The 12,387-nt window shown below is 34.6% G+C and overlaps 2 protein-coding genes across 4 annotated transcripts in view; both read left to right on the top strand.

The window, feature by feature from the left end:
• The window catches only part of LOC102595358 (rhamnogalacturonate lyase-like), an 11,370-nt gene extending 4,457 nt beyond the window's left edge, over window positions 1–6,913 (top strand). The window contains exons 1-16 of one of the 3 annotated variants that reach the window (XM_015310151.1): window positions 1,580–1,612; window positions 1,918–1,991; window positions 2,452–2,573; window positions 2,798–2,854; window positions 2,939–3,058; window positions 3,168–3,293; window positions 3,723–3,864; window positions 4,192–4,362; window positions 4,459–4,614; window positions 4,701–4,807; window positions 4,900–4,990; window positions 5,130–5,271; window positions 5,361–5,517; window positions 5,696–5,812; window positions 5,993–6,119; window positions 6,489–6,913. In XM_015310151.1, the coding sequence (XP_015165637.1) occupies window positions 1,950–1,991; window positions 2,452–2,573; window positions 2,798–2,854; window positions 2,939–3,058; window positions 3,168–3,293; window positions 3,723–3,864; window positions 4,192–4,362; window positions 4,459–4,614; window positions 4,701–4,807; window positions 4,900–4,990; window positions 5,130–5,271; window positions 5,361–5,517; window positions 5,696–5,812; window positions 5,993–6,119; window positions 6,489–6,725 (1,914 nt within the window). In that variant the 5' untranslated portion in view covers window positions 1,580–1,612; window positions 1,918–1,949 and the 3' untranslated portion in view covers window positions 6,726–6,913. Of the gene's footprint in view, window positions 1–1,579; window positions 1,613–1,663; window positions 1,698–1,917; window positions 1,992–2,451; window positions 2,574–2,797; window positions 2,855–2,938; window positions 3,059–3,167; window positions 3,294–3,722; window positions 3,865–4,191; window positions 4,363–4,458; window positions 4,615–4,700; window positions 4,808–4,899; window positions 4,991–5,129; window positions 5,272–5,360; window positions 5,518–5,695; window positions 5,813–5,992; window positions 6,120–6,488 lie in introns of those variants that run through there. The other 2 variants (XM_015310167.1, XM_006337962.2) reach the window with 2 other exon arrangements.
• Window positions 6,914–7,540: 627 nt separating this feature from the next.
• On the top strand, window positions 7,541–12,387 carry LOC102595689 (rhamnogalacturonate lyase B-like). The gene is made up of 15 exons (XM_006337963.2): window positions 7,541–7,609; window positions 7,759–7,880; window positions 8,199–8,249; window positions 8,360–8,479; window positions 8,591–8,710; window positions 9,110–9,251; window positions 9,640–9,810; window positions 9,944–10,096; window positions 10,178–10,284; window positions 10,375–10,465; window positions 10,616–10,757; window positions 10,847–11,003; window positions 11,175–11,291; window positions 11,470–11,596; window positions 12,075–12,387. The coding sequence occupies exons 1-15, from the start codon at window positions 7,568–7,570 to the stop codon at window positions 12,309–12,311; spliced, it is 1,899 nt and encodes a 632-aa protein (XP_006338025.1). The 5' UTR covers window positions 7,541–7,567; the 3' UTR covers window positions 12,312–12,387.

Here is a 12,387-nt window from a genome sequence, read left to right on the forward strand (position 1 = left end):
TTGAGTGAAGTAAGAAATAATATTATTAAAGAAATGTCACTTTCTTCCATATTTTAACTTTGAATGTATTTTGAAATGTTTCAATTATATTTGGTCATTTTGATCTCAAAATACAAGTAATTCTATGACAGTTTGTGTTAATCATTGAAAAGAACTTGTCCTATGTTCTTTAAACTATAATTATTTACTAAAAATTAATTTAGTAATATTAATTCTATTTTACAACATCGTATACTATATATACATATACACGTGCAACGCACATGCCGTGAAACTAGTATATATATATATATTTTATTTTTTTGTAAATTAGATGCTACGAAGGTATTGAAATGTAATTTTCCCTATGCTAAAAGTTAGGATCCCTAATAGTAATACTTTCTCTTTCTCAAATTATCTATCGTGATTTCTAATGATAATTATTTTAAATTATTTTTCATTTTAGAAGTTCAAAATAAAATTAGTAAATATTTTTGTCCATATCTTATCCGTAGTAGTAATTGTTTTTCGAGACTACAAATATCTTAATAGAATAAATGTTGAATGACGATAGATTTATCATAACACATACATGAGAGTAAAATAGTAAAAAGAAATTTTTTCCTTGTTAATATTTTCATAAGGAACATATAAAAGAGAAACACTACAAATAAAGTAATAACAGAAATGTCGGTAAAAAATAAAATAACAATGCTCATTAAAGAAATCACATTATACGTTGCTTTGTATCCGCGACTTTGCTACAGCAACATTTCTATATTTATGGTCTTTACTCTTTATTAGCTTCAAATTAATATGATAATTGAGTATTATAAAAAAAAAAGGTTAAATTAAATACTCGATTTTCATCAAGTCCACAAATTTCTTTCCCATTAACCCATTTTTATTCTTCTCACATCTCAACCATCAAATGAATATTTCACAAACATCAAGTTAAATGTTACATAACAAAGATAGCTTAAAACCAGATAAATTATTTAAAATGAATGTAAATCTTACATTAAAAAAAAGAAAAAAAAATGTAAATCTTACATTAAATATAAGTCGTTTGAAAATATTTAGACACTTTTTTCATGAATCAATTTGGGATACATATCAACCCAATTTTGATGGAATGAAATGAGCTGAGATAAAAAATAGACCGATCAATAATCCGTTCAAACTTAATCGGATTATGTTTTCATGGGCTAGTTCCATTTTTTTATTTTTTTATTTTTGATTTCCAATCTGGTGTTCGGTACCCACATTGGAGCCCAATTAAATTCAGATTCACGCCGGAAAGTCTCACATGAATAAAACGCTCCTTAACAAAAACGTCCAGGACTGATTATTTGATTTTACCACCACTACTTACATGCATTCATGATTACTTGATTACTTCAATTGGGCGTCTTTACTTCCAAGGTATTTCTAATTTTACCAAACGATAGTGGCGCAATAGCAAAAGTGGAAGTGGATTATTAAAGCTAAAGCCAGGAAAATAAAAGAATTTTCTTTCCCTGTACTTAAAGTTAAGTCTAATTACAAAATTAGATATTGTTATATATGTGTTCTATAGCTATTGATGTAGTTTGTACATCTCTACTCCTACAACCAACATAACTACAAATTGGTTAGTATAGTAATACATGGAGAACAAGTTTCTTCTTTAACATGTGACCTATATAGGTCACGCCTTGAACTCGTGATCTATATAGGTTAACTTTTACTATTGTGGCTCTTCTTCCTAATTTTACAGTGCTATCAAATGTATTTTAAACATTTTTTGCATTTGTATACATAACTTTAGACTAAAGTAATGAGTTTAGTTGAACCCTCGGAACTTGCCCTGGATCCACCTTGCAAATATGTACTTGGATAAACTGCACCATAATGAGCCAATTTGACATTGTTTTTCCTTGTTTTTATATTTTACAGGAGCTTGTTGTCATAGTGGAGGCCCTGGAACAATGTCTCCAATTGGAGTGAGATTGTACATTCAAGATCGCCATGTAAGGAACAAAGAACATTTGGAATATCTAAATATTTGTTTTCTTTGGGTGTGTTTGGTACGAAGGGAAATACTTTCCTTCCATACCAAACACACCTTTAATTATTGCTTGAATTAGCAAAGTTGTTGCATTGTTTTTGTCTTGCTAGCAAGCATTAAACTATATTTCTTTCCAAGTATTTTCAGAAGAAAAAAGAATACACACAACGAAATTTGAAAATGATATCTTAGTTGACAGGCGCGTTCCTCGTGCTTCATTTTAAGGATTAATTTTTTATCTTTGTACTGCTATTTATATCCCGTGTGCATCAGTTACTGCACCCCATTCCGTTTTATTATGTGCTATGTAAAGATGAATAAGGATGTGAGCATGTTTGCACATTTTGAAAAGTAGATGGCGCTTACCTTTACGATGTTTCCTCTACACAGATAAAGTTGTTACAACATTAACTTTTTTGCAGGTGATGATGGATAATGGCCTAGTACAAGTCACGTTATCAAATCCAGATGGAATTGTCACTGGAATACGCTATAATGACGTTGATAATCTACTTGAAGGCCTTAACGATGAATCTAATAGAGGGTAATTGGCTTCAATTTACATGTTTCTTGCATATTTCTTAGGTTGAGCTCATGAAAATGTAATTTGTGTTTACCTAAGTGCATAAAACAAGCTACCACATCTGAAACAAGTACATTAATTTTTTGGATTGTGAAGATAAGTGTTTTTTTTCCCCAGTATATATGTATGCATGCTTTTCTTTATGATGCAGAACTGGTGACCTTAAGCTATGAATGTAATATCAGGTACTGGGACGTTGTCTGGAATTCTCCCGATGGTGGAAAAACTGGAGTATTTGAAGTGTATGGTTTTCTATGTTACTTATTTACAATTGATCAAATCAAAATCTGGCTAATTTAAGCACAAAACATGACCAATTACTGTAGGATCAAGGGTACTAATTTCAAGGTTATAAAGGAGACAGACGATCAAGTAGAGATATCATTTACGCGACCATGGGATCCCTCCCTCCAAGGCAAACTTGTTCCGCTGAATATTGACAAAAGGTCGATCTCGTTCCTAAATACTTCATATGGGGTAAAATGAGAATGTGCATACTACTAATGTTGAATTACTGATATTGTTGTGATAATCAAACTAATGATGGTGTAACAGGTTTATTTTGCTCCGTGGCTGCTCTGGTTTCTACTCTTATGCCATTTATGAGCATGTTGGTTCACCTGAGTGGCCTGCTTTCAGCATCGGTGAAACTAGAATAGCATTCAAGCTCCGGAAAGATAAGTAAGAAGAATTTTTCCTCCTTTTCCTACCCTTATGCTTATGTAGTGGTTGGTAAGAAGAACTAGTTGTATGTCATCACTCATCCGAGGCAAAAACACTAGGTGATTTCTTCTCATCTGGTCTAGCCTTGGTGGTTGGTGGACAAAGTTACCCCGGTATCTGTGCTGATGGGAGGTAATAGGTAACCCGTGGAAGTAATCTAGGTACACGCAAGTTGGTGTGGATACCTCGATTATCAATGTAAGAAAAAACTAGTTGTATGTTCAAAACCAAATGTCTGGTCTATAAACCTCAGATAAAAACCATTTTGGAAGAAATTATCAGTACAATTTCACTTAGTTAGAGGTCGATTATTCTTTGTCCAAGTGTCAAATATTTATCATTTCTTTAATCATAGATTCATGATAAGTTTGGTACTTCACTGGATAGGTTTCACTATATGGCTGTGGCAGACAATAGGCAAAGATTCATGCCTCTACCAGATGACCGAATGCCTGCAAGATGCCAACGCCTTGCCTATGCAGAAGCGGTCCTTCTGAATAATCCTGTGGAGCCAGAGTTAAGAGGAGAGGTAACTCTGGTTTTTCTGATTGTTCGGTTCCTTCAACTTTGCTAGAAAATGATATCCCACATAAGGATATGGATACAGTTTCTTAAACCACACTTCTGACATCTTTGTGTTTATTACCAACCCGATTGATACTTAACAAAATAGCTGATCACTTGAGGAATATCGATTCATCAATTTGATGATGTTCCTCAATATAAATGACAGGTTAAAAAAAGTATATTCATGAACCAGTTGAAAACTTCTTAACAGTAACTCATATTGACTTGTATAGATCCTCAAGCTGCTATAGCAAAATGGTTAGTTCTTTGATTCATCCCGTGCATACAGGTCGATGACAAGTACCAATATTCATGTGATAATAAAGACAACAAGGTCCATGGCTGGATATCTATGGATCCACCTGTAGGATTCTGGCAAATTACTCCAAGTGATGAATTTCGATCCGGTGGACCTGTCAAACAGAACCTCACATCCCATGTCGGTCCAACTACCTTAGCTGTAAGACCTTTTGTCTAACTCATTACTTTTACCATGAACATTTTCAACAAGATGGATACATTTAGTCATTTAAAGGTGAAATCGTGATATTCTCAGATGTTTCTAAGCTCTCATTACGCTGGGGATGATCTAACACCAAATTTTGCACAAGGTGAAGCCTGGAAGAAAGTTTTTGGCCCCGTGTTTATATATCTCAATTCTGTTATGCCGGGGGAGGATCCTGTCACTCTATGGGATGATGCCAAGATACAGGTTTAGCAGTGAAAGGATTTGAAATTTACTCCATACTTGCGTATGTGTTTTTGAATCCAAAGTTCTTATATCAGCTACTGATGCAGATGCAGCATGAAGTTCAAAGTTGGCCTTACAGTTTTCCGGTATCTGAGGATTTTCCATCAGCAGATCAAAGAGGCAGTGTTAGCGGTAAACTTTTGGTTCAAGACAAGTAAGGACATCATGATTTCCTCCTTGGATTTATATTAAACATTGTATTCAGCTAAAAGTTACTATGTAAAGTTTTTAAACTACTTTTGATAGGTACATTAGTGATGATCATATACCCGCAAATGGCGCTTATGTCGGCCTTGCTCCGCCAGGAGAAGCTGGTTCCTGGCAAAAAGAATGCAAGGTCATTTTCGCTTACCTAATTACTCCTAAAAATCTTCAAATTAACTTGCATAAAGAAGGAGACTTACAGTATAGCGCTCTCGGATGATGATGATAATTGTACACCTCGGAAATTGAAGTCTTGATGCCTTCTGTTTCAGGACTACCAATTTTGGGCTAAATCAGACAACAACGGAAACTTCTCCATAAACAATATACGTCCCGGTGACTACAAACTTTATGCATGGGTACCTGGATTCATTGGGGACTATCTATATGAGACTCCCATTTCCGTAACTCCAGGTCTTGAGACTATGTTTACTTCTCAATTCTATGCCTATTCTTTAACCAAACTCTCTGAATTTCATGGATTATGTGGTATATGGAAACAGGTTGTAGTATTGATGTGGACGAAATCGTATATCAGCCTCCAAGAGATGGCCCCACATTATGGGAAATAGGCATTCCTGATCGTACTGCTGCAGAATTTTTTGTTCCTGAACCCAACCCGAAATTTATCAACAAGCTTTTCGTCAATCATCCTGACAGGTTATTAATATACCTTTATCTATTGGCCGTAATTTTTGTTTCCTCTAGAGTAGAACACAGAATGATAAATTAACTCCATTTAGTTAAAAATAAGTTCCTTTCTCTTTCACAAAAGTTCATCACATCAGTCCAGTAAATATATGCATTGAGAATAGCATCTTCGTTTTTGCCTTTACAGGTTTAGGCAATATGGATTGTGGGATAGGTACTCTGAGCTATATCCAACGGATGATCTTGTGTATGTAACTGGAGAAAGTGACTATACCAAAGACTGGTTTTTCGCTCAGGTTCCAAGGTAAGCAATTCAGCAATCTGAAGAGTCGAAAACTGAAAAACTATGTTAAATTCCTCATTTTCACCAACATTTATCCAAGCAGAAAACATCTTATGCATGAATAATGACGAAGTACAGCGCCACATACTCTTCTCTCTTTTATAATTACCTGCTAATTAGTAATAAGACATTTTTTTGCAGGAGAAAAGAGGACGGCTCATATCAAGGAACGACATGGCAAATCAGATTTAAACTTGATTCAGTCAATCAAGGAGGAACATATAAATTGCGCATTGCAATTGCATCTGCTACTTTAGCTGAAGTGCAGGTACACTTATCGCTATTGATGTCAACTTCTCACCTATTTGGTTTGAAATATTTTACTCAAATTAGTCAGAAAGCACTTCTACATCCAGAATTAGTCCTTGATTAGTGTATAAAATTCACTATTGGCTAATACCTAACTTTAGGCCAAGTGAAATTGCGTTATTTGTACTCATACTCCCTCCGTCTCAGTTTATATGTCCTAGTTTGATTGGACACTGAGTTTAACAAAAGTAAATATTTGTATGACATACCAAAATGTCCTTGATCACATTGCATAATTTGTAGTCAATTATCTAATACTTTCTGAATGATCGAAAACAGAATCAGAACTCAAACCAGAAAGCCCCTTATTATATTCTTGCACTTGCAGGTTCGGGTGAATAATCCAAGCACAAATAGACCTGTATTTTCAACCGGATTGATTGGAAGAGACAATTCAATTGCTAGACATGGAATTCACGGATTATATTGGCTATACAATATAGACATACAGGGAAATCTGTTAGTACAAGGGGACAACACCATTTACTTAGGCCAACCAAGAAACCAAAGTCCTTTCCAGGGGATTATGTATGACTATATTCGTCTCGAAGCTCCACCAAACTAAGCAGTGTTTCAGATTTCCCTTTCTTGTACAGAGCTCAAGTAATTCTAATTCTAGAAATTGTTAGCTGTTTGATTTGTATTACCAGTTTAGCATTAACTTCTGGTTTGTGAAGCAATAAAATTCCACGTTTCGTTCAAGATGTAAACTGTTCCAATTACTTATGCAATCAACGATTGGGATTTAGCTCAGTGTTATACTGTTATTATACAAAATTGTACCATCTGTGCTACAGATTAAAGTATTTGAAGTCTACGGATTGATAATGTATGCACCTAGGCCTAACTCAACCTCGAAAGCTAGCTCATGAGAGGAGGATTGCCCAAGTACATATAAGCAAACCACCCGTCCATTTCCCAACCAATGTGAACTTTTACCCACTCTAACAACATGCTATTGCAAACTTTTCAATATACATAATTTTATAAAGATTCACTGGTCCAATAAATCATAGTAGTAATAACTAGCTACTACTTTTAATTTAATGCTTCCATATGGTACACACAATTTCTTTTGGTCGAGCATGAGTTTTTTTTTTTTTTGTACAAAACTTAAGTTTGAAATTGAAATTCTACCATTTATGGAATTTGGAATCAAAATTTCAAATTGAAGTAGATGTTTTGTTAGATATTGTAAACAAACACAAATTTCATGAATTCTGAAATTCTCACTAATGTCCCACATATTAGTCATGAATTCATGATCAGTTGTTACACGCTACAAAATATGTCTAATTGTACCATAATATTTCTCTTGTTTTTTTTTCTTTTCTTTGTCATACTTTTTGGACTTATAATATCTTTGGGAGTAAAGCTTAACAAGACATTCATAAAACAAGATCAATTATGGCACAAGGAGTACAGCTTCACCTTCAGGACAATCGCCATGTAATCATCTATGTTCTTCTTTCACTTGACTATGTGCCTGTTGACAGAGGCGGAACAAGGATTTGAAACTTACAAATTTTGGATTCTAATCTTTTTAAGTATATATTGGGTTCAAAATTAATAATTAATAGGTACTTAAAATTCTTCAGGTGGTGATGGATAATGGCATTCTCAAAGTGACTATATCAGTACCAGATGGAATTGTAACTGGAATCAGATACAATGGCGTCAACAATTTGCTCGAGGCTCGAAATCCTGAAGAAAACAGAGGGTAATTCCACCTGTCATTTCTTTAGCTAAAGTTTACTATAATCACAGTCGGATCCAGAATTTTGAGTTTAAGGGGTTCTGAATTTTAGAAAAGGAACTTTTACTGGATTCGGAAATATAGAGTTTTGACTTGTGCGTGTAACTAGAACTCTAGCTCTACCCTGACTACAATAAAATAAAATAGCCACTCTAAGTCATATTATGACATACTTGTGAAGAAGAAAAAAGAGATCAATTATTTAACTTCCCCTTTTTATCATGAAAATGAATAACCTAATTTCTCCTTGTGAATGTGAAAATGTGTAATGTTTTTCTCTAGATACTGGGACGTTGTCTGGAGCTCGACAGGAACTACTTCAAAATTTGAAAGGTATCTACCTAGCTATATATGTATATAGACAAAGAACGTCAAACAAAAATATTATTTTGTTAAACCAAAAGTATTTTGAGCAATGAAATTGTGTTACTTATATAATGTAGGCTCAAATGCACAAACTATAAGGTCATTTTGAAAACAAAGGATCAAATAGAGCTGTCCTTCTCAAGGAAATGGGATGTGTCCCTTCAGAACAAACTTATTCCCCTGAACATAGACAAAAGGTTGTTTTTTTCTTGGTTTTCTTTTCGTTCTTTAAATATTTGGTTGCATTTTTTGATTCGTAAATGGATTTGAGATGATACTTGATGACTAACCAGAAGTATGATATTTAGGTTTATAATGCTTAAAGGTTCCTCAGGATTCTATTCTTATGCAATTTATGAACATTTAGAGGGATGGCGTGATTTCCACCTTGATGAGACTAGGATTGCGTTCAAGCTCAGAAAAGACAAGTAAATACTCACTTTCTCTTCATCCAACTTATTTATCAAGTAGTAATAACGACTAACAGAGGTAGAATTTTCACCAAGGAGATTTAACATCTATATAATTTGATCTTATAAACATAGTGTGATTTTCCCGCGAGGGAGATTCAAATGAACCCCTACCACCCTCTAGCTCCGCCCCTGGTAATGGACAAGGAAAGTAGGTTTATAGACCTGTTTGCTAATGTTTCCTTGATGGCATATTCTTTCATAGTCATACTTACAAAATGATACATATATATACAATGTAAGTGATTTAATTGTTTGTATACATCAAAGACACATTGTGAATCTCTTATGTATATCTTCATTAGCAACATTTAAGAGGGATGTTTTATTGTCAAATCTTGAACACCTATCGACCAGGTTTCATTATATGGCCATGGCAGATAACAGGCGGAGATATATGCCTTTACCTGATGACAGGTTACCACCTAGAGGGGAACGACTTGCTTATCCAGAAGCAGTCCTACTTGTCGATCCCATTGAGCCTGAGTTCAAAGGCGAGGTGCCTATTTTCTTCTGTCATTTATTGAGATATAATTTAATTATTTAACTAAAAGTATGTTCTCTCTAACAACGTTAGCTTAAGATGTATCAGAGCATGCAGAGGTCATAAATTCTTATGTCAAACTCTCCACCACCCAAGAAAAAGCAAAAAATATTTCAACATATATGTTTGGCGCATGAAAAAAGAATCAATTCCACAGATGAGGAGGGGGCGTTGAGATGTGATCTAATTAAGTAACTAAAAGTGTGCTCTCGGCTTAAGTTTATTACTTCTGCTTACTTGTGCAAAGAAGCAATATTTCTACTTATACATTTCATAAGGACTCAAGAATTATTAGAATGCTATAGCGAAATGGTTAGTGAGTTTACTCATCCCATGCATGCAGGTCGATGATAAATACCAGTACTCGTGTGATAATAAAGACAACAAGGTCCACGGCTGGATATCTATGGATCCACCTGTGGGATTCTGGCAAATTACACCAAGTGATGAATTTCGATCTGGTGGACCTGTCAAACAGAGCCTTACATCCCATGTCGGTCCAACTAATCTAGCTGTAAGAGCTTTCTTCTAACTCATTACTGTTACCACATACATTTTCAACAAGATGGATGAATTCACAACAATAGAATACTTTTCCGCGGTTATACATTTAGTCAATAAAAGTGAAAAAATTGTGATATTCTCAGACATTTCTAAGCACTCATTACGCTGGGGCTGATCTAATACCAAAGTTTGCTCAAGGCGAAGCCTGGAAGAAAGTTTTTGGCCCCGTGTTTATATACATTAATTCTGTTAAGAAAGCAGATCCTGTTGCTCTATGGGATGATGCCAAGATACAGGTTTAGCAGTGAAAGGATCTGAAATTTACTCCAACTTTTGTGTATTAATGAATCAAGTACTTATATCGGATACTGATGTAGATGCAGCATGAAGTTCAAAGTTGGCCTTATGGTTTTCTAGCCTCAAAAGATTTTCCGTCAGCAAATCAAAGGGGCAATGTTAGTGGTAGACTTTTGGTTCAAGACAAGTAAGGGCATACTAACACTTTTACTCTTGAAAAATGTATTCAAATAAAAATTAATATGATTTTCTAAAGAATTTTAACTACTTTTGATAGGTACATGAGTGATGGTCGTATACCTGCAAATGGCGCGTATGTAGGGCTTGCTCGACCAGGAGAAGCTGGTTCCTGGCAAAGAGAATGCAAGGTCATTTTTGTTAACCTAATTATTTATCAATAAATTAAACATGTTAACAAAATGCTTGCATCAAAACAAGCAAGAGGACTTCCTGTATAGCGCTCCTGGATAACTTGAAAATTTGAAAAGAAAGTAAAGTCTTAGTGTTTTCTGTTTCAGGACTACCAATTTTGGGCTAAATCAGACAACAATGGATACTTCTCTATAAACAATATACGTTGCGGTGACTACAATCTTTATGCATGGGTCCCTGGATTCATTGGGGACTATGTATATGGGACTCCCATTTCCATAACTTCAGGTCTTGACTCCACGTTTATTATTCAGTTCAACTCCCATTCTTCAAACAAAAACTCTGAATCTCATGGATCGCGTGATACATGCAAACAGGTTGTAAAATTAATGTGCACGAAATCGTATATCAGCCTCCAAGAGATGGCCCTACATTATGGGAAATAGGCATTCCTGATCGTACTGCTGCAGAATATTTTGTTCCTGAACCCAACCCGAAATTTATCAACAAGGTTTTCGTCAATCATCCTGACAGGTTATTAACCTACCTTTATGTAGTAGTTTGTTTCCTCTAGAGTAGAATACGGAATGATAAATTAACTCCACGTAGTTAATACAATTCCCTTTTTTTCTCAAATGTCATCACATCTATCCAAAAATGTCGTGTGGCATTGAGAATAACATCTTTATTAATGTCTTTAAGCAGGTTTAGGCAATATGGATTGTGGGATAGGTACTCCGAGTTATATCCAACGGATGACCTTGTGTATGTAATTGGAAAAAGTGACTATAGAAAAGACTGGTTTTTTGCTCAGGTTCCAAGGTAATCTACAATCAGCAACCTGATAAGTTGAAAACTGAAATATTATGTTAAATTCCTCGTTTCTTTACCAACATTTATCCGTATCATTTAGTACTTCACAATCAAATTACAATGTTTCAAAAGAGTGTGATCATATAAATTGGGAAGCAGAACTAAGCAGAAACCATCTTTTGTGTAGGAGAAAAGAGGATGGCACGTATCAAGGAACGACATGGCAAATCAGATTTAAACTTGATTCAGTCAATCAAGGAGGAACATATAAATTGCGCATTGCAATTGCATCTGCAACTTTAGCTGAAGTGCAGGTACACATTTGGTTTCAATATATTACTCAAATTTGATCAGAATTGCACTTCTATAACCAGAAACAGTCTTTGATTAGTGTATAAAAATCACTATTGGCAAATAACTAACTTTTGACTTAGTGAAATTGCATAATTTGTACTCAAGTACTACTCCCTCCGTTCCATTTTATGTCTTAGTTTGACTAGACACAAAGTTTAACAAAATTAATTAAGGAAGACTTTTGACTATTGTGATCTTAAAGTAAATCTGTGTAACGTACCAAAATATACTTGAATCTTGTAATCTTAAACATGTCATGTGGGATTTGGAGTTAAAGAGTTACTGAATATAGAAAGTGACATTCTTTTTGCAACAAACTAAACATGAAAGTACGACACATGAATTGAAACGAATGAAGTATCTAATACTTTCTAAATGACTGAAAACAGAATCAGAGTTCAAGCCAGAAAGTTCCTTACTATATTCTTGTACTTGCAGGTTCGGGTGAATAATCCTAGCACAAACCGACCTCTATTTACAACCGGATTGTTTGGAAGAGATAACTCAATTGCTAGGCATGGCATTCATGGATTATATTGGCTGTACAATATAGACATACAGGGAAATCTTCTAGTGCAAGGGGACAACACCATTTACTTAGGCCAACCAAGACATCAAAGTCCTTTCCAGGGGATTATGTATGACTATATTCGTCTTGAAGCTCCACCAAACTAAGAAATGTTTCAGATTATTATAATTCTAAGTAAGTAAATTGTTTGTGTTCGATTTGTATTACCAGTTTATCATTAAA

Source organism: Solanum tuberosum, unplaced genomic scaffold, assembly GCF_000226075.1.
Source record: "Solanum tuberosum cultivar DM 1-3 516 R44 unplaced genomic scaffold, SolTub_3.0 scf00002, whole genome shotgun sequence".
Classification (NCBI taxonomy): domain Eukaryota; kingdom Viridiplantae; phylum Streptophyta; class Magnoliopsida; order Solanales; family Solanaceae; genus Solanum; species Solanum tuberosum.

Coding starts and splice junctions, on each gene's coding strand:
- LOC102595689 (XM_006337963.2), top strand. CDS start 7,568: ATGGCACAAGGAGTACAGCTTCACCTTCAGGACAATCGCCAT. Junction 8,480..8,590: donor CCCCTGAACATAGACAAAAG/GTTGTTTTTTTC, acceptor TATGATATTTAG/GTTTATAATGCTTAAAGGTT. Junction 11,292..11,469: donor TTTTTTGCTCAGGTTCCAAG/GTAATCTACAAT, acceptor TCTTTTGTGTAG/GAGAAAAGAGGATGGCACGT.